The sequence below is a fragment of the Anser cygnoides genome, chromosome 11 (assembly GCF_040182565.1).
Source record: "Anser cygnoides isolate HZ-2024a breed goose chromosome 11, Taihu_goose_T2T_genome, whole genome shotgun sequence".
NCBI lineage: Eukaryota > Metazoa > Chordata > Aves > Anseriformes > Anatidae > Anser > Anser cygnoides.
Window position 1 is genome coordinate 15,818,025 of NC_089883.1, and position 25,618 is coordinate 15,843,642.

At 42.7% G+C, this 25,618-nt stretch overlaps 1 protein-coding gene across 6 annotated transcripts in view; it reads left to right on the forward strand.

Moving 5' to 3' along the window:
- Window positions 1–25,618, forward strand: part of RORA (RAR related orphan receptor A) — a 414,152-nt gene that overhangs the window by 324,454 nt on the left and 64,080 nt on the right. Inside the window, exon 1 of one of the 6 annotated variants that reach the window (XM_048081312.2) lies at window positions 17,902–18,157. The exons of 4 other annotated variants lie outside the window; for them this stretch is intronic. In XM_048081312.2, the coding sequence (XP_047937269.1) occupies window positions 18,127–18,157 (31 nt within the window). In that variant the 5' untranslated portion in view covers window positions 17,902–18,126. Of the gene's footprint in view, window positions 1–17,901; window positions 18,158–18,212; window positions 18,644–25,618 lie in introns of those variants that run through there. One more of the 6 variants, XM_013177458.3, reaches the window with a different exon arrangement.

A 25,618-nucleotide genomic window follows, 5' to 3' on the forward strand; every position in this document is an offset into this window, starting at 1 on the left:
GTCATACCAGTAGAGGCAAATGACTCAGTGACAGGAACTATTGAAGATGAACTGAGGGCCAGGCGATACATTCTGTGTTTTGTTAACCTGGCTGACACGTGGAAAGGAAATGGGGTCTGAAGGTTTCTGGCTTGTGAACTGAAGCATTAATCACTTTAGCAATTGCAACATTTAAGTTAGTAATGTGGCTTCTGATACTCCGAACGTGATTTGACTCCACATAATGTCCTGTTTGAACTAGAACCAAAATGCATTAAGGTGGAATGTCAGAAGAAATCTGTAGCAGCTAACTCCACTGACTTCTGTTATGATTTGAGCACCTGTCTTCCTCAGTCCTTTGAAAATTTCTACCTTAATCTTTCAAAGGCATGCTTAATCCTCAAAATGGCAAAAGTCATAGCCAGAACAGCTTCCAGCTAGAGATGCAGTAGGAACATTATGCAAACCATTCGCTAATACAGGCACGTACAGGCCAGCAGTAGTTCCAGTATCTGTGCCAGAAAGCTAATGAGAACATATTTGGCCATAAACTTTCCTCTGACTTGGGCAAGGACATGCCTACTTTTCAGTTGTCTCATGTCCACCAGCTGTAAAATGGAGGTATCAAAGTGACAGTGCCAGAATAAAGTGTGATTTCTTAATGGTTTGCAGTGAGAGACTGAGACATGATAATTGAAGAAACCTGTTAAGGGCTGCATTTGTACAGCCAGGTGTATATTTTTCTCGAGTAAATAGGCTGTCTGTGTGCACCAAGAGCTGGCCACATGTGACAGGCCAGCAAGGAAGCACAGCTTTGTTCAACCCACTCAGAGCATGTTTGGAGGGAAAAAAACTTGATTCACAAGTGCTATCTTCTGTATAATTGTTGAGCCTAATTGCCAGTGGAGCATGGAGAAATGCTGTTAGACCCAAACCCTCAAAACAGAGTGAACCTCTCAAAGACTGCACCTCTCCACCATGCCCATAGCGCTTGTTCATCCAGGGTTTGTTCTTGTGGCTGTGTATCATCCTTTCATCCTAGGCAAGTGATGGAATTAGAATTGGAGTTAATTTTATCTTCCTGAGTATCTTGGAGAAGTATGTCTCTTTTATGATACTCACCTGCTCTCTTTCAGATCTTGACCCTTGACAAAGGAGAGCTGGACTGAGGCATTTTTTAAGAACACTGTGAGTGGGTAAAACTTGCTCTCCTGCTTTTGAGCTCTGACCCCCTTTCTGCCCAAGCCCTCTGCTGATAGATTTTAAGATGTTCATTAGAACCTGTTGTTCAACTCCCGCAGATCACAGCATCACAAACGGGCTGAGGTTGGCAGGGACCTCCGGGTCCCTCTGGCCCAACCCTTGCCCAAGCAGGGCACCCAGAGCAGCTTGCCCAGGACCCTGCCCAGGCGGCCTTTGACTATTCCCAAGAATGAGACCCCGCAACCTCTCTGGGCAATCGCTGCCAGGGCTCCGGCATCCGCATGGTGAAGAAAGGTTTCCTTATGTCTGGCTGGAACCCCCTGTGTTCCAGTTGGTGCCCAGTGCCTCTTGTTCTGGGCATTTTCTGATGTGTTGGTCTCCCAGTCATCTGAAACTTCCCCACAGGCTGAAACTATCCACTTTTAGAATTAAAACTACAGACCTATCTAAATGGTGCAATTCAGTGCTATGTAAAAACAGGTGTATGGCTAGTGCTGGGTAGCAGAAGTAGTGTAATTGCATTTAGCTGTAATCACACGTACCTTGGGAGTTTCAAGGAGTTTAAGAAGTTAACATTTTCACCTGTGCTTTAGCTGGGATGCTACTACTGGCATACACATTCACCTGTATGTACCTGACCTGTTCTGTCATTGAAATGGCAAAGTCACCTTCCTACTGAGGCAACCTTAGGCTTCTCGAACGCAGTGTGTCACAGCGTATTGGACTGTTTTCTTGGCTTGGTGTTCCAGCTGAAGCCCTGCTGAGGGGTGCTACTTGTCTTGTTTTTGTTAGCATGGTTGGACCTGGCATGAATTCATACTTGATACTTGCTTTTAAGATCTGCATGGAGTTAATTAGTTGGATGTGTCTCAAGAATAATGAACTTTGGATTTACAGGAATTGTTACTATGTTTTTCCCCTGCATTGGTGTTTGATTTATACCTACAAGAGTCGTTCCCAGAAGCAATTCAACTAGGTTTATCTCACAGATTTTTAATTTAATTGAATTTAATTTAATTGTTTACATGAGCGTCCTTGCCAAAGTGAGGTGATTTGGCAGTCCTCTGGAATGTAAAGGTTAAGGATATTGATTTAATCTTTTCCCAGGGGAGCTGTTCTTTCTGTGGTAAGACATCATCATTTTTGTTCTTGTGAGTGTTTGCAGCTTTGTTTACATGGATTTAATTGAATTTGGTCTATACTGTACTGTAAGTGGAAGATGGCAGTTTCATATAGTTCTTCCTTCCTGGAGTAAGGATGTTTGGATTCTCAGACAGTTTGGTAATGGATTTCCCTAAGCAGTAATTCTTCAGAGCTTTCAGTATCATAAGTACTGAAAATAGGGAGAATCTGCCATTATGTGCACAGTTAACGGGAGCTATTCATAGTGATGGTAGGATTTTATACCCATGTCTTCATGTGATTAGTGCTATACTTAGCTTACAAATAAGCTTATCTGAATTGCTGGTGTACAAACAATATATGTAAGCCATATTTATTTTAACATAAGGCACAAGCTTATAACAGTTTCAGGTTTTAAATTACACATTCCTGGAGCAATGTAAATATAAAACCAGAATGGTAATTTTGTTTTCAGAAACATGGAATATTGGGGGTGGGGGGGGTGGGAAGGGGGGGCGAGGTGAGGTGTGTCTGGAACATCTTGGCTGAAGTGCTCTTTCATCTGCATTGGCATGGATGGGCCTTGATCAGAACCACAGGTCTGGATGGATCACTAGTTGCTGAATAGCCTGATGAGGTTCTAAACTTCCCAGCTACATCAGAATTTGAACGTGGGCCCTTCCAATAGTCTGGAGCCAAGTACACCCAAAAGAGATGATTTTGCAGTTGCATATGAAACTGGTTATGTGAATATATCTATTTCTTTTTTCTTGTCACATCTTTTAATAGCTATTATTTTTCCACTTTGTTTACATTTATCAACAGTTTTTCTCTGTGATCTTTTTTGTGATCCAAATCCAGAGCTCAGTGATCCGTTTCATAGAGCAGATGAATGACAGGTGTATTCCAGTTCTGCATAGTAATTTATCTCCCTTCTATCCATTCCACTGGCCCTAGTTGGAAAGGAATTGATAAAGAAGCAAGTGCCCATCCCTGGGCTTCTAATTCTGCCTTTGCAGAAGCAGATTCAGGTGTGATGGTTTACAGGCGAAGTAACTCTACTGTAAAGTGTGATTACAGTGGAGATAAATCAGGGGTGAGTGCAATCCTCTTAAACCTAAGTTGAAAAGATCTGTTTTTTATTTTTATTTTTTTCGTTGTTGTTGTTGTTCTGTGTTTTTGTTTTGTTTTTGTTTGTTTGTTTTGTTTTTTCTCCTAGCGAAATGCTTCTTCCTTATGTGCATGGACTCAGTGCTAACAAATGAGGCTTCTTTTTAGAAATTTCTTTCTCCTTCTTACCATGTCAAAGCAATAGATTTCCTGTTATTTTGTGTTTCTTTCCTTCACTCCTGCAGGACTCATTCTTAACTCAGGGCTTTCTTTGATCCATATAGACCTTCTGGAAATAAATTTCAAATATACATTTCACTTTTGTGACTCCTAACAGTATATTGTTGTTAGTTAAAAAAGCCAAGACCCAGCAGCCACAGGAATTTATGCCCATTACGGAAAATCTAGCATGGTTTCTTTGGTATGGCAATACCAAAAAGTCTGCTGGCATATCCAACTAAAGTACTTATAACCATATAAAGTGAATGCCTTTTAGGAATTGGATTAAAACACAGACATATTTTCCATCAATTAGACATTGAGAAATCCCAGACATACAGAGCTGCAAGTGAAATTAGATACCTTGGGAAACCTATTCCAAATGGAAATCTTATATGTGGGATCCTGACTCAGTCACCACTCCCTCAGTTTTTTACCCTCCCCAAAATATATTTGGATACACTAGTAATGTAAATATAGTAACATTATGCCCAGTAAACATGCACAGATTGAACCAGGCCAGCTACACTAAATGTAGCCATAGAGAAACTACAAACTTGACTATTTAAAAAAAAAAATGCCATTAATGCATATTTACCTGTTTTTTGATGTTAATGCAGATGTGCAGCACTACTATTTGTGGAATCACTTCAGAAAACTATATTATTTATATACAGAAAATGACACTTTATGGTGAGCCTTCTGTCACAGTTGTTTGGCATATGGGAATTATAAATAGGCCTGGGTAATCATTGATGTGCTATGCTTTTGGCAGTGTGGTCATTTGTGACCCAAAAAGAAACCATAAAACATAATTATACAAAGGTCCCTTCTGGCTTTTTTTGTGTGTGGAATATTGTGTGTTTTGGTTTCCCTGCTTGAGCTGCAAGGAAAAATGGAGTATTTTTAACGTGATTCTTTACATGCTCCCAAAGCAAGTCTCTTTTCAAAACAATTTGAACAGTTACAGCGCTTTGGGCAGTTCTTCATTAGGGTAGTAAAACTAGCATATAATTATCAGTCTTGCTTGCCAAATGCATTTGAGATCCCTCCTCCAGAGTATCCAAATGAAGTACTCAACACCCAAGGTTTTAGGCCTGTGGTACAACTCATTTTAGATGTAATCAGAAATAACCGTTTCTGAGAGCATGATGAAGTCGTCTGCGAATCATGTGTAAGAGGAAGTGGTTTCTGAACTACATGGACAGCTTGCAGGCTTGGTTTGCAGTAATACCAGGTATAAAATGGCAGTCCAAAAGGTAATACTTAGTTTTGCACGGCCTAGAAGAAGTTTGGTAAGATTTATTGAAGTTACTGGAGCCATTATACTTTTTGACAACTCAAAGTGCAATGTATTTTTCTTCCTAATTTCTGCATTCAAATGATTTAATTGGAAAGTCATTCTGATTCTTTTTTTAACTTTTTAAACATAATCCATAATCCAGTTTCATACATTTCTGCCAGTCCTTTGACTTTTGCTGTTTTCTATAACTAGTTTCTTCATCAGAATTTAGTTGGCAGCTCTACTGATTGATGTTTGTGGTAGAATAGAATCCAGTTGTCTTCACTTCCAATATTGTAAGACAAGACAAACGCTCTCATCTGTGTCATTCGTGTAAACAGTCTGTGGTTCTAAAGCTGCTTAAATTCACCAGGAAAATGCCCATCCATGTTACTTTTTGGCTATGCTTACAATATGGACAAAACACAGCTCTGTTTTTTTGTTTGGTTCTTGTTTTGTTTGTCCCTAAATCACTGCAATAGGCTAGTAGAGTGATATGCCAGTTAATACTTTAATGAAATACATACATCAAGGTTGCCAAATAAACAGCTTTTGAGGCTTATGTATATTATTATTGTGGGAAATGTTTCTACTAGTTTATTAGATAATAGGTGCAATTTGAAGAAGGAACATGTAGTTCTCTTCATCTCCACTCCCTGTGCATCCTTTGGGTGTGGGCATGTAATAATGAAATGTGTAACTCAGCACATTTTCAATTCACCTGGTTGACAATAAGTTGTAAAGCAGCATATATTTTCTTTTGCTTTCTGTCTAGTTCTGGTGAACAAACCGGATAGACTGTTTTTTTTAACTGGCCTCCTTTTTCATAAAAGGCTTATATTAACAACAACATACGTAACATAAAATGCAGAAATGGCTAGTGCATGTTTGTAACCTTGTATCTATTGAAGCGTTTTGCATGAAGCTTCTTTTTTTTTACAGGGAATAAAGGAAGTGAACACCTTCCAGGTGTGTGCATGGAAACACATTCCAGATATATAAACAGAGGTGTTATCAAAGACATGGAGATTTTAGTAAGCATGACCCCACGTATCTGTTTCCTGATCCATCAGGATTTGGATGATTTGTTTGCCTGTGGGAGTTTGATATGTAAGTTTGGGGTTTCTCAGAGAGGAGTCTAAGGCTTCTTGCCTTGTGGCCATTTCCCGTGCTTGCACCAGGACTTTGTACCACTTTGCAGCAGAGTCATTACTTTCTGTGTCCATTGGCAGATCCAGACATTCCTTGGTGGACCTGCTTTTTCAGTCTCTATAATGTTGTTTCCAACACTTCTCTGTGGAGAGGTCAGCTAGACAAATGATCAGTAGAGCCTACAATTCCATGTGATGAATGAAAAAACTCTTTAAATGGCTAAGTCTTTTTAAAAATCATCTTTAATGAAATATTCTCAAGCCAGGGAAATGCATATGGAGGAGGAGTGTAGCAGGTTGCACTTTATCACTAAAAACTGCAGTCTTCAAGATAGGATACCAGATACTGCTTTTGTTGAACGAGGATTTTTATCTTCCTATCCAATCACCCCCTGCCACCACGCTTTAAAATTCTTGTTTCCTTGGTCAGAAAGCTGGTTCAGACACCACACCTGTGGTTTCCCTTGTATTTTGGATCCTTTCACAGAACTTGGTTTCCATAGTAAACGCTCTTCAAAGAAGCTACGGTTCCATAAAAGCACTCTGTAGTTCTCCATTTTATAAAGGAGCACTCTCATTAACTCACTGTTGAATAACTCTTATAACCTCAGGTCTATTTGAATTCCACTCCAAATGTTCCACTGCAGACCATCTGACACCTCGTGGAACAGATATAAGCTCCATTGCTGAGTTTCTGATCTCAAGTCTTACTTCTCAAGTTATTTTATTATAGTAATATTTGAACAAAATATGCTAACTGAGACAGCAAACAAGGGCCTGTATTTAGCCACACAGGCTTGAAACCAGGAGAAAAAAGGAACAAACACTGTGGTTTAAACATTTCAAAAAACTAGTGTTTTCCATACTTTCTGCAGTAACACAATGTGAACCTTTTGTTTTCTCTGTGCTGCCTCTTTTGATTTCTAAAAGCTTCCTGTTTTGCTGAAATACCACCACATTTCTTATCAAAATTACAGACGGAAGGATGCACACACCACACTGATTCAGGGAAACCTTCATTCCTGCCTATCCAACGTAGACAGATAGAACTATTAGACAAATAGGTGATTGGTTTCGTAGATATGGAAGAAAACTCCCCCAAGCCCAGTAATCACAGTTTAGAAATGGTAGCTCAGGCAGTGGGAGCCTGGAAGAAGTAAGGCATTGTCAATGACATCCCCATTTGTGCATGTGCCTTCCAAGTAGTGATCTTGAAGATCACTTACCTGCAAAACCCATGGCTTACAAATACAGCTCGCTGGTATAAAGGCCACCTACATGACCAGGAATGTGGTGCAGGCGGTACAGTATCGCATCCTGCAGCACTTACGTGCAACATGGTACTAATGGGAGGAACTACAACACACCAGTCCCACTCACCTGCTTTAGCAAAACTTAGAATCACCATAAATTAGTAAAACATCCACACTGTTGTTGATTGGTCTTAGTGAAAAGGAAAAAAAAACAATAACCTGTAAGTAAACTAATAATATCTTTTAAAGAGCCAAGATAAAGCTTTCAAATATGACCTAGATGTATTTAGTTTGACTCTCCGGTATTGCTGTTTCCCTAGTCCTAACTCATGTAAACCCTCTGTCCACCATTGGCAGTATCTTGTTACCTTTGCCAGTCCTTTCCTCCTGTTTATTGCTTTATCTCTATCAGTTGGGAAGACAATTAGGTCTATCTCTAATGAGACTTTTTGTCTTTCTTAGCAGAGTTGGAAGTGTGCAGGTATCCTGCTGTTCATGCTACCAGTGCCTTTTAAGTTTGTTTTTGTCCTTGCTTGATTTTGGATCGTGTCAATAGTCTGTCAGATCTCCAGCACCGAGCATGTGAAATGTGACAGAACGTTGTCTCGTAAATTGGGATGACTGTAGCCTGTGCAGTGTTGTGGTAAGTGAAATAATTACGAGCCAAGACATTACCATGTTACTGACAGGACCAACTAATGCAAAGCTGGTTCTTCCTTAGATTGTCCTTCTGTCTCCATCAGAAAATGAAAGGGAAGGGAGCTAGGTGGCTGGATATGAAAGAAACGGAATCAGTCCTGCGAGTAATGTAAACAAGTAGTTATTTCTTTAAAGAAGGAGAAATACCTGTAACGAACTGCCTGAAAGTTTTCACCTGCCATAAGAACTCTATAAATATAGTGAACTTTGCCCTTGTATGTTTGTCTGTACTTACTTTGCACAACGTGTTTATCATAAAACTCTGCAGTTATATCAGACTTGAAGATTTGGTGTAGCAGTGTGAGACAGACTCCAATGTCCTCCTGACAAAGACAGCATCTTTTTCACTTAGGAAAATGACAGACCTCCCTACTGTTTCCATGCTGGCTGAAACCCCGATGTGAACCCCAGCTGCTGACTATTTCATACAGGTAGACCACTGATTCTGTGTGGATCTCGGGGCCAGATTTGAGCTTTAGTTCTTATGTTGGGTAATTCTATTTTTAGTAGGCTTTATAGATCTTTTCCTTTCAATTTTATCATTCAAAAATTCAGTGTATTTCTTCCTTCTTAATACTGTTAATGCTTTGCAGGCTTACAGAGTGATTGCGTGAAAACATTTTTTTCTTACTTGGTTGACAAAACCAATGAAGCATTTATATTGCAGTGTTTTGGCATGTTTTCAGTTTGGGATCACTAGACAAGTAAAGAGGAAGGGCTAGAGTTTGTGAAAGCAAAAATAATGTGCTTACTCCCCACAGTGAAATTGTTCATATTGCTCTTTCCGGAGTACCAGCCTTAAACGGGGAAAATGTCTTAAAGTGCATTAAAATGCTCTTGTGTAGCTTTGAACACAGTATGGCAAAGCCAGCTTCTGTACAGATGAAACGAAAGAGGAGGCCAGATTAGTTAGAAATAAGTAAATATCTTCAGAATGTTGTTTCCTTCCTATAACAGGTCAGCGCACATCCGAAAGCTTCCAGTGGGTTGGGAGGGTCCGCAGGGATCCCCTCGGAGGCTCTTTCAAGGAGGTTGTGCCTTCTCACCAAAAGGGCTTGAAGCCCTCCAGTGCCACAAAGGCACCCAGTCCCTGGGAGCTGTTACTCCTCAGTTCTCCTCAAAGATCTCTAGGAGTCTCTAGAGGCTAGTTCATATGTGTAATTTCCGTCCTTTTTCCCAGAGGACTTCAGGACCCTGACTGTGTGAGCATGCAAAGATATTGAGAACCTAGAATTAGCTCCGTTTTTTTTTTCCTTTTTATGTTACGGAAAAATGCCGAGTTCCAAAATGAAATATAGGTACCATCACTTAATAGGCCAGCCCTGACAGCATGGTTAGAAGATGCTTGCTATTGAATTTATAGCATAATGCAGAATTTTAGCAAAGTGTCTTTACCATAGGCATTGATAAAAGCCGACCTTTGAGGGTAACTGCATATACTTGCTAGTTTTTGGAAATGTCTTTTCTGTTGTACGCATTGATGTGTGTTCCTGTAGTACACCTGGTTTTGAATACGGAGCTTTTGAGATTCAGCCCCACTCCAGGAGGTTAGCTCCAGCTCCCATTTACTATTTGTCTCCTTTTCACTTCAATGCTGTATGGAAGTACAGCAGATGTATCATACTGCTGAGGAGAGTCAAGAAGATGTCACGGGGAATGCTCTGTTTTCACATTCCGTCAAAATGCACCTATCCCAGATATTTCAGAACACCTGGTTCTTCTATACACGGTCCCCAGAAGAGCAGTGATCCAACATACTGGATCAGTGCAGTTTGTCCCAAAAGTATGAATAACCCTGCTGGCTTCAACAGGACTTCTCAGTGTGTACAGGAGGCAGGGTTTGGCCCACCATATGCAGCACATTTTACCTATACCATCATGCAACTTTTAGTGGATTGTGTAACTATAATAGGTTTGTTTAACAGATGTATGTGTAATAGCTCTGATGATGTATGTTAACTGAAAGTACAAATCCATTTCAATTACTCATGCTAGAGAGCGAATAAGTTTTTTAGAACTAAAGCTAAAATACTATTTTAGGGAGGCAGTTTACATTCAATTACTCTTTGTTCTTCAGCTAAAAAATGAATAGAATTTTTGAAAGCACCAGGTACATTTTTAATTTTTTGGACACTTAAAAAGCAAAAAACTATTGAAATTCAAGTGCCTCTTTTGTTTGTTGTAGCTGGTAAAAGAACACGCTTTGCAATGCATTTGCTTTGGAGTCAAAAAGTTTCTGTTTAATAACTGGGGTATGTGTTAGAACCTGATTACAGATGTGTGTTGGAGAACAGCTGCCATGTGTTAGAGATAACCCATCCAGCTACAGCAGCCTTAAAGATTAACTATGTCTTAAATTAGTCGTGATTCTATTAGAAATGTCCCTCATATTTCATACTGTGGAAAGGAATATGGGGAAAGAATGTCATAATGTTTCCCTGTTCTTTGACAAGTCTTTCAGTAGCCCTGTCAAAGATCCTTTAAAATTGAGTTGAAATAATCAGAAATGATGTGTCTATGTGAAAAACACTTGGCATATTCTTTTCTGTAAGACAGGGCTATGCTAATGAGTTTTAAATCATGAGTTAAAAATGATTGTTATCAAGCAAGTGGTAGTAGTTCATATTGAATTACTAAGATGGAAAATGAGGCTTCTAATTACTTTACATGTTTTGCTTTTCTAAGTAAAATAAGATAAAAAATGCTGTCTTGAGCTAAATTAATACAAATGCAGGCTATAAAACCAGGTTTTATAAGAAGTAATAGATCATTCCCTACAGGTGGTCTGCCCTATATGCTCTGCTTTGTAGTCACATTCATCAGCTTAGAATATACTGCTCTCCCCTCTTTTAAAGCCAAAGATTGTGCTGTGCAGGTGTTCTCAGAATTTAGTGATTATTATTTAAAAAGAAAAAATACTCTCAAATAATTATCTTCCTTTGTGAGTGAATCATCTTTTTATTTTGCGTCTGCTAAAGACTAATATCCTTCAACAGTGTCTCTTTATCGTGTCTGATAATCATAATTATGCGAAGGAATTATCTGCGTGGATTTCATGCCCAGGATCTGTACCATCATTTGTGTAGTTTATTTGTCACTCTAAGTACATAGGCAGTGGTTGGTTTGTTTAAGAGCGATTGCTGAGGCTGTGTTAAGTTTTGACAGTTATCATTGAAGTTTATACTTGAAGCTGAAGCCTTAAAAGCCATAAGCAGCTGTCACTTACAGTACTAATAGCATCATAAGTCATGAATTTTCTTTAATAATGTTAAGAACGTAATGGTTCCGTGGGGGAGGACATCTGGAGAGAAGGCTGCTGGAGTAGATCTTAAGTTTCATTAGAACAATAGCACCTGACTGGGGCAGAGGGGAACAGTTTGCCAGCTGTCATCAAAATACTAAGAAGTAAGAAATGTAAGAAATTAGCAGTGATCCTACAGTACATCATCAGAGGGAACGCTGGATTTGCCAGTGTTCATGTTCTGGAGCTCAGTGTTGACCTGAGGAGGAACTGGAGAAAACCCCATGTGCACAGGTACCTAAGACCTGCTAGTTGAATACTGTGCTTAAAAGAGGGAGTCAGACAAGCTTAGAAGCCCACACAAGCTGTGGCTTGAAAACTAGTTCTGGAGAGAGGCCTGACATCAACTTGAATTGTCTGAGAAAAGTGTATGTGGTTCTAAGCTTCTGTTTTGTACCGAGACACAGAAAACATGCTGCATCTTCTAATTTTTCTCATACTAGCACAAATACTCTCCAGTGCAAAGCTGTATAAATAATGTATGTGCTCACAGGAGCAGGAAATATGCTGCTGATCAGACAGTGTCAACTTGGATGAATCCTATCCTGGAAGCTCTTCTTTAAATGTGAGCAATAAAACCGCTATTGACATGTGGCACTACTGACTGAAATGTCAATAGTTATAAAAAGAGTATTTCATAACGCAGAATCATTGTTTAGTTTGCTTGACTGGACAGATGCTTCTGCTTTTCCATGAAAGAAAAATGATTTCCATATTAGTTCTCTGAATGCTCAGGACAACTTATTTGTTCCAGTGAAGCTCAGATTGTTAATCATATGTTGAAAATAATGAAAATTTGGTTGCTGGTCTTTTGTAGTGTAGGAGGCAGCTTTGACACTGAGCATGACTTGAAACAGTGTCAGCGCTGGTGTGCTTACAGGTTAGTGCAGATCAATTTTGTTAAATCCGGAAATGGGTACCAGGCAAATTCAATATTCGAAGCATCCTGATCCTTACCCCTTAGCTCCTTAAGTGAGATTGCTTCCGTTGTTCTCTGGCAACTCTGACTTATACATAGTTTCTAGAGCTTACAAGCAGAACAGGCTGTCTGTAGACTGTTATATTTCTCTGGTTATTCTTATCACGAACGCAGTTTAAGCATTCTTTTTGTGAAGAGGTTAGAGTGTGTGCCATAAACAGAGAGGAAAATAAGAGGCCAGAGTGCTGTTAATGCCCTAGGCACATGGAGAGGTAGGCAGAAGATCCACTGATGTATATGTGTGCCCCTATCATCTTGACTGTTGAACCATTCATCAGGAAAAGGCGATAAAGTCACTAGGTTCCTTCCTGATGCTGCATCTGGCCAGACACGTGGGTGAGGAAGATTCAGAGACAGAAATCCATCTCAGTTCATCAAATGCTCTGCTCACTACTAGTCTTTCTCCATCCTTGGTCATTCTTGACAATTCAAAAGAGGATAGAAAGAGAAACCCCAAAATTAAGTAAATAGAACAACATCCATTCAAAGTGCATCAGGAAAAATTTGTTACTTATCCCTGGTGTGTAACTGGCTGAAGACCTGAAGCATGTAGTCAGGTCAGTCATACGTTTCACGGGGAAAGCAAGGGGGCTTGTACCCTTCTTGTTAGTTCTAGTTTTCTGTTTCTTGTTTTTTGTGCCCTGAAAACAGGGCACCTCCGTCAGCATTGCACAAATGACTGTACACACTATGTTTTGGGAAATGGACCTAATACTTTTTGAAACTAAGTTGTTGCTCGTAAAACTGAGTAAAACGTTTACAGGTCAAAGGCTTTTTAGATGAGTAAGAAGCTTTCCAATACTATTAGGATGTTCTTCAGGTTTACATGGAAAAGCACTTCCTTGGAGAGCCTGTTTAGGACAAAAATGATTATATGATGATCATTAAACAAGGGTCTAACAATTGCTTTTTTGAGGATAACCAGAATGTTGCTGTTCTTTGTGCTACACCATCTTGACGTGGCATCTTGACAGTCATCTTCATACCATCCGTTGACTTTTCCCTACAAGAAGGGACATACAATAAATACATAGCTCCAGCTTTTGGCAAGCAACACTGGCCAAAAATAGCCAGGTAAGATTGTGCATGAAAAAGAGTACACGCAACAACTTGCAAATAATTCTTGCTATTTGATTACATGAATGTCAAGACAATGTAGAAAGTTTTGACAACATGATCTAAGGCAACCTCAAAACCATGTAGATGAGAATCTTTCTGATATCACGCAGGGACTCAGCGGTGGCAGTGTGATCAGAAATGCAATGCTAGTCACTTCGGAACCCCATTTTAGAGTACTCAGGTAAAACAGAAATGTTACTAAGTCCAGTTCAATGTGTTTTTTGCCAATCTTGTTATCACTTCACAGACCCATTTGCAATGGGTGGCAGGTGATTGGCCATAATCTCATTTTTCTAATCACTTTAATTCCAGAGTGTACTGCTGTTTTCTTGCATTTTGAAAAGCAGCAAATAGGATATCCTTTCAAGGGATTTCAAGGTCAGAGGAAATTGGGTGACAATATAGTTCACTAGATTTCTCCAATCTTTTACTGCCAGTAATAGCATATACAGCTGATCATGACAGTGACTTTGGACTTACCTTTCTTCCAGATGGATCCCAAAACATTTTGTCAACTTCATGCTTAATTTCACCAGGTGCAGAACTGTAGCAGCTGTTGAACAAAGTGCAGCAACCAGTTCAACAGTTGTGAATAACAACATACTTAATTGAAACTTGTTGGGTAGTTTATAAAATGGCTTGATTAAGACGTATAGCTGCAGGCACACACTGCACAAAAGCATACCTCCTCAGCAAGAATTTAGGAAGGCATTTTGTCTGAAGCAAAATGGTATGATTGCAGGGTCAGCATAGTAGCAGTTTTAAATAGATGAAAAAGAGGCAACTTAATGAGGACAACCTCAGTTAGATTCATCTTCGATAGTGTGCTACTTGGAATGCTAGAAACAAATGAAGATTAAAATACCACTAAATCTAGGGGGGAAATGTGTTAAGGAGCAGTAATTTTGTGTGTTGCTTATAGCAATTAGAAACCCATTCAAAAGTGAGTATCAATAGGACAGACAGAATTGTGTTTTATATTTTAAAGATGACTTACAGCAACAGTCTTCCTACACTTTGTTTTAGATGTGCTTGGTAAAAAGGGCTGTCATGACCCTACTACACCTGCGGGGTTTCATGGTGTAATTACTGTTTTGTAAGAAGCCCAAAAGGCACCAGTGCAGATTTCTGACACCTGGAACATGCTGTGTGTTGTAAACTTGCATCTGGAGCTGCACCCGTCTGATAGAAGCTGGGAGCTGCACGCTTCACCTGACAGTAGGACTTGTGATTGGGCTGCAACTGGAGAAAGGCTTCACTTCCAGTATCACCGGCTTTTATCCATTTATTGTGTAGCTGTCATTACTTTTTCTGGCAGAGCTTAACTCCTCAGAAGAGCTAGTAAAATGTTGGCAAGAAACTAATTTTTATAGGTGTTTCAAGTGCTTGAAATACTTCGACATTTCCAAATATCCACAGGATCTATTTGAATCAGTACAAGATTTCCTAAACATTTTAAAGAACTTCTTTCATTAAAACCATACGAAAAGTTCAGAAAAAAAAATAAAAATAAAACTAGGCATGATTGCATAAATTTATCCTGACAGTTGAAGCCATTTTTAAAGCAAAAACATATGTGCAAAATTTAGTTCTAGGTGGTTTTAACAGAACAAAGAAGCTGTTTCGCTGTTAAAACTGAAAATATAAAGGCCCTGGCCGATTTGTTGACATGTTTTGGTGCCACACGTCTTTTCCGGGAAATAAAGTTTTCATCCGTTTGGGAGAAATGCTGCATGCAGTCATTTCTCTGCAAGAGGATTTACATGCAGTTGTACATGTGACAGCAAACCAGCAGTGAGGGAGGGGATGTTGTACCTCGGAGCAGTTTGACAGCTTCAGCTTGGTAACAGCCCTGCTCTATAGGGAGGGAAGATGGTGGTTACACCCTGTATTTATTATTCAAATGTTGAATTTTACTGATAAGGAGGTCTCCAAACTCCTCCTGAATTAAGCTTAATGATACAGTTTCACTTGGGCAGGGATGCAAAACTGGCTGCAGAAGTAGTTGCCACTCATGCTGCAAGTTGTGCCAACAGAAGCACCCTTCTTTCATTAGGTGCATTCAAATCTCTTCTGTTGGGGGATGTCTTTGAACAAGTCGTTAGGAGTGGTTGTCGGTTAATTTCAGAGGGTGAGTTTCTTCCTTTGCTCGCCAGCTTGTAAAAGAGGTGGAGGAGGAGAGCTTTTCAGGTTTGGTCCTCCACGTGCGTGGAGTGCCCGGTTAAGTGCTGTTTCCCTGATGACGAGTGATAATAACCAGCAGAGGTGCTTCCCCTTCCTCTCTCGGCAGTGTCACAGTTTCTTTTTTCTTTTTTTTTTAATTTGCCTTCGCAGGTAGCAAAGTTTGCTAGACCCAGTTGGTTCTCGTGCATTGTTACAGAGGCTTGTGGTTAGGCCATCAGGCCGTGCCCTGTCCTGTCTGCACGACGACCCGTCGCAGAATGTGATAAGCTTCCCTGAGCTGCCGCCGCCCTTACGCAGACGGACGGGTGGCCCCAGGCCTGGCCCAGGGGCAGCTGCCCACTGTCCTCAAAACCTTGCGGTATTGCAGCGGCTCGCTAGTGCTCACCCACTTAGCAAGCACAACGGAGGGCGAGCTCATGGAAAATAGGAAGCGTTCACGTAACTTGGGCGAAACCCTGCTGTGCAAAGCAGCGCGGGCACCCGTGTGCCTCCAAGCCAGCTGTGGGCCTTGCCAGCTGTGCACCAAGCCAGCTGTGCACTGCGCCACCTATTACTGGCCCGTTACATCGCCACTGTCTTGTCATCGGTTTGGGCCTGAAACTCCAGTGCCGCTTTCTGTATCGCCATCGCTTGGTAAATTAGGAGGAAACTCATTTTGAATTGCATTTCCACAATGAGGTCAAAGAAAGCTAAAGTGCGAGTAGATGTGTTTGTGCAGCCCCAGTGCAGCTAGCAGATGGCCCGAGTTGGGATGTTGATAGCAAATCAGGGACTATTTTAAGTGCGCTCTTCTCTCTCTGTAATACTCGTTTTCCAGCCGTCAAAGTGTGAGAGCTGTGTTTGCCACTTAAAATGTCTGGTGACCAACCTTCTGCAGTTTTGTGAAGCAGCCGTTGCAAGGCGTTTGTAGGAATGCAAAATCTGTGTTGCCTGCTTATTATTGGGGCCGTTTAGCACATCAGATGTCATTCCAGATTACTGGTTTCATTTCAGTTGGACTGGAAATAAATACACATCAGTAATAATGTAATGCTGCGTACCTTAAGGTTAAATGTCTGACAAGACAACTAGCGCTAATGGACTGTGACATTTTTCAAGCCATAGGTCTGCCATTACTTGCTGTGTCGAAGTGAAGTGTTTACGTGACAATATATTAAGACACCATTCTTTTTTCTGGTGCAAGGTATCTGGCTGCATCGGAATTGCAGAGCAGCTGCAGCAGCTGCCCCCAGTAACAGCAGTGTTTTCCGGGGCCTGACCCGCTCCCAGCAGCACTGTCAGGGGGACGTGGTTCAGTCCCACATGTCCTGTATGATTGCTGTTCTGTGCCTCGCAACTTTAAAACGTGTTCTACAGATAGATGTCTGTGAACGCAAAGCTCATCTGGGAGCAGATCTGCTGCTGTAACTTCTCTGGGCAGTATCTCACCATACATGTAGTGCTTTCGATAGAACTGGCTTCGTGTAAGGCAGGATGACAAGCCCAGGTCTTTGTACCAGATACCTGCTAGGTTTATCCTACTGCACCAGAGTAGCTATTGGCATTTTTTAAGTCAGGAAGATTTAACGCAATATCTTGCAGTAATGGGACTTGACTGGCTAGACTGATGAATGTAAGTACACCTGGGTAGCTTCTAATCATGTTTGAATAATACTGTCCTGCATTAGGAGCTCGTTAGAGAAACAGTGTGGGTCATTTATTAAGAGAATGTTTCAGTGTCTCCCCCGTATAAAGGTCCTTTTCAAGTATAGGGCTGTTTCACGTACTGAGATGCTTCCCCTGCCTTTCGTTTATCTGCTTTCCCTGCTTTTCTTTAGGCGCTTATCCATGCCGTTCGTTCTTGTGAAATGTTACGTTCCGTCCCCTGTTAAGCATCTCACACCGCGTCGCCGCTTTTCTCTCCTTCGGTGTGTCGTGCCGCTCTCTCCCCCGGCTCAGGCGGGGAAGGGCACCCGGCGCTGTGCTCCCGGCGGGCAGGCTGTCTCTCCCTGCCGCCAGCCCCGGCTGCAGCAGCGGCACGGCGCCGGGCTCCGAGAGGGCTTCAGCGCCCGCCCGCGCCGATTTTCAGCGCTGTCGTGCTGGGCCCCGTCCCGCCGGCGGCCCCGCTCGGCGCTGCGACCGCCCGGTCCCCCCGCGATCCCCCCGCGGCTCCCGGGCGCTGCCGCGCGGCTCGCGGCCGGGGCCGGCGCCGGGCGGGGCGGGCGGCGGGGGCGGCGCTGCGGGGCTCGGCCCGGCTCGGCTGGGCTCGGCTCGCCCCGTGACCGCCCGCCCGCGCCGCCCCTCGGCGCCGCCAGGGGAGGGGAAGGAGCGAGCGGCGTAAACAAGGCGGGGGGCCGGGGCCGGCTGGCGGCGGCGGTCACATGGAGCCTCATATGGGCCGCGGGATGGCGGCGCGGCGCGGCTCTGCGCTGGCAGCCGGCGGCGGCTGCTGCTGAGGCGGCGGCGGCGGCTCTCGCCCGGGGCCCGGCCCGCCTCCGCGCCCGCCTCTCTCCCCGCTCCGCGCCCCGCCGCTTCGCCCCTGACAAATGATGTGTTTTGTGCTCGCCGCGATGAAAGGTAGGCGCTGCCCCGGCGCGGCCCCGGGCTCGCTCGAGTCGCGGCCCCCTCGCAGCCCCCGGGGAGAGAAGGGGCTCGGCGGGGCGATGAGCCCGGGGGCCGCTGCGCTGCGCGCTGTGGCGGGCAGCTGAGGGGGAGAGCTCGGCTCGACTCTGCCCGGCGGCCCGGAGCCGGACGGGGCAGCGGGAGCTGGCGGAGCCGCCTGGCGGAGCCGCCTGCCCGGCCGTGCGGAACGGTCCGAGCCTGCCTCCGGCTCCCGGGGAAAGGCGGTGCGGCGTCCTGGGGAGCTGCTGGGGCTGAAGCGGCGTCTGAAGGGAGAGCTGCTCGGCCCTAAAAGGCTTTACGACAGAAGGGAAAATGACGGCTACTTAGCGGTGTGCTCAAACCTCACCTTTCCCTGCTCTCCGCTCCCAGCCCTTACCGAGGGGCGATGCCGGACCGAGGAGAGTCGAAGCAAGTTTTCGATGAGGAATCCGAAGAGTAGCGGTGTGTGCTCAGCCCCTGCTGTGTCCTAATAAAATCGTGCCGACGGTATAGACTGGCATTGCAGCATTTTAAAGTAATACTTGTATTTAAAAAAGATCTTGAAACAGTAATTGTCATATTTAGCGGGGGTATTCTTCCACAGTAATCTCAAAAGAGCATCGCTGCTGACGTTTGAATTTAATGCCCTGACCGAAACTCACAATCTATTCCTTTTAAATTATTTCCATGGGTTGCATAGATTTTTTTCCTAAAGTTTCTCCTTTTCGTGAAATATTTGCGTGAAAAAGAAGGTTAAACCCTGCATCGCTGAGAGCCTGCTTTCTTTTTTTTTTTTTTTTCCACTTTGCAAGAGCAGTAGGCAGTGCGCACCGATAGTGCAGCGTTTGAAGCACGGTAATTTTCAGTTAGTGGGCTTCCCTTGCTTCTCAGAGGGAGCCAGTGTGAACAAAAAGAAAAGTACTATATTCATTAATCATTAGTTCTGCTGCAAGTGTTTGTCAAGAAGTTGTAATTGGGTTGGTTCAAATACTCGCATCCGAAACAAAAGAAGATGTATTTTTTGAAGTGTGAACTACGTGGCCGTTCTAGCAGTCCCTTAGAATTTTACATATACAGACAGCACAGTTTGTCAGCATATCCCTCGTAAGCCTGCCTGAACCATGTAATCTAATAAACTTTTATTTTTTTTAAGTACACCGGTTTTAAAGGGAATCAGAGTATAGTCATTTTGTATGCTTTTGGACAGAGGCATGAGGTGGTATTGTAAAAGAGCAAGAAGCTGATTTTCAGCAACTCACCTTTGAAGTAATTTTTTTGTATTCTTTTGGGAGTTTCATGTAAAGCAATTTTCATACTGATGTAAAACCTTGTCAGAGCCCATCTTCTGGATTTTCAAGTGTGATTCAGAACAGCTTTATTGTGAAGTCGTTTAGGGCTTTGTCCTTTTTACAAAACGCCTCTACGGTAATTTTCATTCGTATTTCATTCTACTTAATTTTCTAGTGCATTGAAAAACTTTCTTGTTTCTTATCCTTTCCTTAATTTGCTGGATAGAGTTCAGCTGAAGGAAATGTGTTGTCGTTTGTCTTGAAGTGACCTCTGACTGCCATGAAATAATAGTTTGACAATATTGTTCTTTGAGAGACAGACTAGAAGGATAGGGAATCCAGTTTTATATAAGCTCAAATGCACAATGGAGAAATACAAGATATGTATGAATGAATGAATTGAATATTTTATTTATTCTTGATGCTGAAATGGCATCTTTTGGGTCTTCTAAGCTTTTATGGTTGGTGTGTAGGTAAAGTACAGGTCTGCAGAAGAATAATCGGATTTTTTATTTTTTTTTAAGTAAAAAAGAAGAGTATTCATTCCTCTTCAGTTATTTTCGAGGTACCCTGAATGGATACCATGTGAAATGAATTCTGAGTCACAATTTTTTTCTGCAACATAATGTTCTGTCAAACATGCCTGCTTTCATGTTAGAAAATACTCAGGTTTCCAGACTATATGCAGGTTTGAACGAGTGAAAATTTTGGTCAGCTGGGCTGGTGTGTTTGAAGAGCTGGGAAGCGAAGAGTTGTCCAGTGAGGAGGCTGGAGGTGCCGATGAAGTAGGCTGCGTGATAGGAAATGTAACTTTCTGGTTTCAGGCGGAGAGGAAAGGTGTTTTTTTTCTCTCTGTTTCTAAGAAAATAGGCAGTGGTGAAGCATCACAGTTCAAAAAGTTTGAGCAAATATTTTTAGGCTGATGGACCTTTAAAAATTGTTTACTAACTATTACAAGTCTGCATAGAGGATTCAGGAAACCTTGTGTTGTTCGTTTAAATACATGCAGGCCAGACTTAACTGGGTGATGGTTTTAAGGGGGAGTGCAATTTCTGTGCGTGACCAGTGAAAGTTTGCAAAGGAATCAGATAATTTTGCTAACGTATTCATTGGTACGGACCTTATTCCTGCAAGTCTTCTCTGGGAGAAGCTTCAAGGCTGACTTGAAGGAGAACAGAACTAAAGGCGATGAATTGGTGAGCAAATACTCTGGAGTAAAAACAAGTGGATTAGGTTATCGTGCCTGTACATAACTGGAGGTGAGCCCAAGACAGAGAGAGCTAGTCAGAAACTTGTGGTATTTTACACGTTTTTGGCACCTAGTTTCTAGGGGGACAGGCGGGAGGCAGGCCTGGGAGTGGTGAGAGCTGAAGTACTTGGCCTGTACAGTCATCAGGCCACAACAGTTCAGTTCACTGTGATGAATCAGTAAAGTACAGAAAGAAATCTAGCAATGGTTTTACAGTCCTTTAAATGGACATTTCTAAATGGCAATCTGGGATTTAAGGCATGAATCTTCTATGCTTTTTCTACAGGGTATGTTTACTGTTAAGATAGAAATGTGTGATCTGAGCTACTAAATTCTGACTTTTGCTGTGTTGGCATCAATGAAGTTGAATCTGTTGCAGCTTCGTGGGCCACATGAGAAGAATTGGTTGTTACCTTGCTGTGGGGAGAATTGTTTAACCTTTCCAGGTCCGTGCTTGAACCTTCAGAAATACAACTAGTTTTCTGACTGATGCTGTTTCTGAAAGAGGGTTTAGGCATTGAAAAATACCTATTTAAGGAAATAGAACGCGTGGCTTTCCCTATTAGTGCAAATTACTTTCATATCTTGCTGTATTTTTCCTGGCAGATGAGCAGGGCTGTAGTGCTGAAGGCTGCGAGCTTTACTCGCAGCACCCTGCGCGCTCTGTCTCTGCAGAGCCAGCTCGCTTCGAGGCCTACCGTGGAGTTTGCAGGGCTGTTTACTGTGGTTGAGCTTTCCTGAGCCTGCCAAGCCTGACCTTTTGACATGTTTTTTGTCATGTTTCTTGGCACTGACCTATCAGCACGTTTGTAATTACTCTCTGCTTTTCACCAGTAAACAACTGTGCATGGGAAAATATCTTGACAGGGGTTTAAAGAAAGTTGCCTCACAAATTGAAGCATGTTTAAATTTGCCTTTGCTCTGGCAGTGTTGAGAGTTAAATCCAGTGTAGCAAATACCCTAGTACAGAACTTCTGTTGACTAAATATTAACAAAATCTGGCCTTTGGAATTGCTAGCTGAGAGGCTATTTTCTTGCTGCTTTAATTTACTACGGCTGATCTGAATGACTGACTTGTACCTAAGACATTCATTGCGGCACATTCACAGGATGTGATTGGTTTGAGGTTTATTGCTGAAATCTACGTTTCAGGCCCTTTGAAAGTCTCAAGATTTGCAAGTAAAAAGAGGAAATCTGTCTTTATGTCTCACTCTGTAATAATCAAAGGTTAGTTGCATGCTCTGTACAAGTCTCGGTTGGGGACATTCTTTCAAGTACGGAGAATCTGTATGTCCTGTTTAAGTCAGCGATAGCTGTGGGTGCTGAACACCTCACTAGATCAAACTTCAGATTTCTGTACAGCTCTTGCCTAGCTGAAACAGTGAGCCTGTTCCTCCTGGCTGGCAATACGATCTCACAAATAATTTTTCCAGGCCAGTTCTGAATAAATAGGACAAAGCCGCAGTGACCTGCAGACACCATGTGAAGACTAATGTACCTTTAAAAAAAAAAATCCTGAAGGGGTGAGGCTTTACAGGTAGATAGGCAGGAATCACTGAATGGCCATTTGGGGTGCGGGTTCTGCACGAACACCAAACCTCGCCCCCGTTTGGCCGGGGGGGAGGTGGCGGCGGGTTCAGCGTGCCAGACAGAGTGATGGCCTGCAGCCGTGTAGCTTGGCTCTGCCTTCCGGAGGTGAATGTGTGTATTGGCATTTATTTGCTCGGGGAAAAGTGTCTGGAGACCCCAGCCAAGAACTGAGTCCTCTTTATATCAAGTACTTCACCGACATCCTTGAAAAAGATGGTGTTCTTTTCTTATTCCCCATTGTAGAGATTCTTGTGTGTTCAGGGGGTTTTTGAGGCCTATGTAGCACCAAATTTTAACCTTAGGGGTTTTTAAATCTTCCTTCTTGCTTCTCTTGCCTACAGTACACTGTAGAAACAATAACTATCATGTACTAATTACTGGCAGGGTTGCAAGTATTTCATCTTCACTACACAAGAGAACTCTAAATTGGTATATTTGTTTCTAAGCTATACGTTGCTAAATCAAAACTGTCAAACCTTTGTGTCTCTCATGAGTAGGTACATGCAACTTTGTCTGACTTTGCAATTCTCTATCTAGCATTAAAGGAAGTGGAGATGCAGTGTGTTTTTTTTTTTACACATTCCCACGAGATAAGTTGATGTAGTGTGCAAAATAACTGCATATAACAAAAATTAGTAAAGTCATTACAAGACTAGTCAGGCTTGATAGGTTTTAGCATATGTTACTCTTTTTTCATTTGTAATGAGAGGAAAAAAATAAATATTCACCTTTCTTGTATTTATCTGTGAGCAGTAATTTGCAGTTACAGCTGATAACTCCTAAGATCAAACATCCGGTAGTTCTCTCCTTTCATGAGATGTCTTTTCCTTGAGGACTGATATCTAAGGGGTACGCACATACGTAATGGTGCAGAAACTCTCTTCTTTGCCTCTTGTTCTTTTTTGAAGATCAGTTTTCCTTGGTTTTGCAATAAATAGTAAATAGGGAAGGGGAGGATTCTGTTCTCCAGAACATCTGTGTTATGAGAAAAAGGTGACTATATGGTGCAGAGCTCTTTGCTCATTAGATGAAAAAGATACACAGACTGAAAAACGTAAACAGAAAGCCTTGTTAGGGGACCTGGCAGATGAATGCTGCTTATGCTGCATGCTGTTTTAAAGGGAGATTTGCCCGTGATTAATCAAGTCTTTAGTTTGCCCTGTGTTTTTTTTTTCTTCCAGTTTTCTCGCTAGAGGCATTTAGGCGAAGAAGTTCTACAAAGTACAGGTTGGCACGCTGGGTGCAGTTTCAGGCTGCTCCCCAGTTGGCTGCGCCTTATGTTGAGAACACCAGGGAATGACTCAGGACGGCGGTGACTCATGGGGTGTCACAGTGCTCCCCTCTTCCGAGCGCGGGGGAGCTGCAGTCCTGAGCCCACTGACAGCTGGCAGGCTTTGCACAAGCCAGTGCACTGCAACAAGCCCCTTGCAGTACCTGTGCTCTGCACTGAGGTTGTCTGCACAGGTTCCCAGACAGGCTCCTGTTTTCATGGAGCAGTCAGCATTTGCTTCCCTTTTCCTTCTTGGTGGCATGGGAAGCCAAAGCCCTCATGCTGACGGGAAGGAGCAAGGGGATATCCCAGAAAATCTGAGCCTGGTTTTAGTAAATGGCAGAGAATCTGTGGTACATCCTGCTCCCCTCGCTTTATGCATGTGTACTCTCAACTTAAAAGCACAAAGCTGGAACTTGGTTGTTAGCTGTGGAGTTGCAGTCTCTGAGGCAGCCGATGTTCTTTTTTCTCCTGGGCTGCAGCCCGATGTGAGAGCACTAACCATCAGAGTCACAAGTGCAAGGGTACCCCCAAGAAGTTGGAGGGCTCCACAGCGGTGCTGGAGGGGGGTAGGTTAGCCTGCTGTCCTCACCATCAAATGTAGCCCATTTATTCTCTGCTGTCCATAAGTGCAGCTGGGTGCATTTTCGTTTTGGTGTCAACTTGCAGTGGTCAGCAGCACCCACAGCTGACACCCTTCGACATACAGCCTGGCTCCACAGCACTTACACAGTTGACTTCAGTGATGTCTTGATTTTGCCGCAGCTTTTTGTTTCTTTTCCTTCATGGTGGAGAGCGATGCAGGACCCATAGCTTGTGGCTCTCCTGTTTTCATGGATCCAGCCTTTGGGCCTTTTGTCATGCTACATATGTAGCCATCTAGGCTAAAATCAGTGTTGAGAGGTATAATCATCCTGGCTTTCATTTTAAGAGCATTTATCTCTAAGGTTAATTAAAGCTACTTGAATGTAAATACGGCTAACCTCTTCACTTCTGAACAATGCAAATAGAATAGTCAGCATACTTACAGGGTATCAGCCATGTAATTATTGTGTAATATTTGTGTTCTTTGAAATGCCATGGTATTTATTGCCATTGAATCCTGGTACAAGGTGCTTCATACAACCAACTGGATGGCTCTTTATTTGCGCATTTTGGAAGAAGTTGATCATTCTGCAATGGGGGGGAGATGAAAGCGATGTTGAATTTTTACATAGATAGATGTTCAGTTGTTACAAAGGGTTTCTCAGAGAGTGTTCTTTCAAACTAAAGTGACCACAACCTGGAGTTTTGCCTGGTTGACGGCATACTGCTGGCTGTATTCCTGCATGCCGGGATTGCTTTCCGCTGGCTCCAGGTGGTGCTCGCCAGAGGTGTTGCAGGCACCTCGCCCTACAGAGCGTGCACAGCAGGGGAGGGCAGGGTGTGTTTGGGCCTCTTGCCACCTTTGCTCACACCTAGAACATACTAGAGAATACTTTCTGTACTGTGGACTAAAAAAAATCAGGAAAAGGTCCCTCTATTTGCACTTTCTTTCTTCTACAATATGCTGTTTGTTTAGTACTCTTAAACCAGTATAGAGTTTGTTATTCTTGCTGTTGCTTTGTAAACTGCAAGCAGCAGAAGCCCATGGAAGGATGCAGTACAGCCATGGCTTCTGACTTCCATTTTGGACAGAATTGTCTTAGTTCTAAATGCTAATTTCTGGACAGATTAAACAGGACAGTGGTAATAGGATGGTATGCAGGCCCTCAGGTTTTCAGTCTCTCCACTACAGTTCGAAAGGGTGTTTGCAATACTGAATTTCCATCTCGTTCTCCAAAGCACTGGGAAGAGTCAGGATTAACTCAGCAATTTTCTCTCTTCACCCAAGAATCATTTTCTGTTTAAGACCCAGTACAATTTGCATGATCCAATTAGAAATCGAGTTCTCATTGCATGTGGCATTAGTTAACATCTGTGAGACTTAACATCAGTGGTCTTAGGCCCAGTTAACTGTGGCATAGCACACAGTATCAACTCCTAAAACTTCTGTGAGA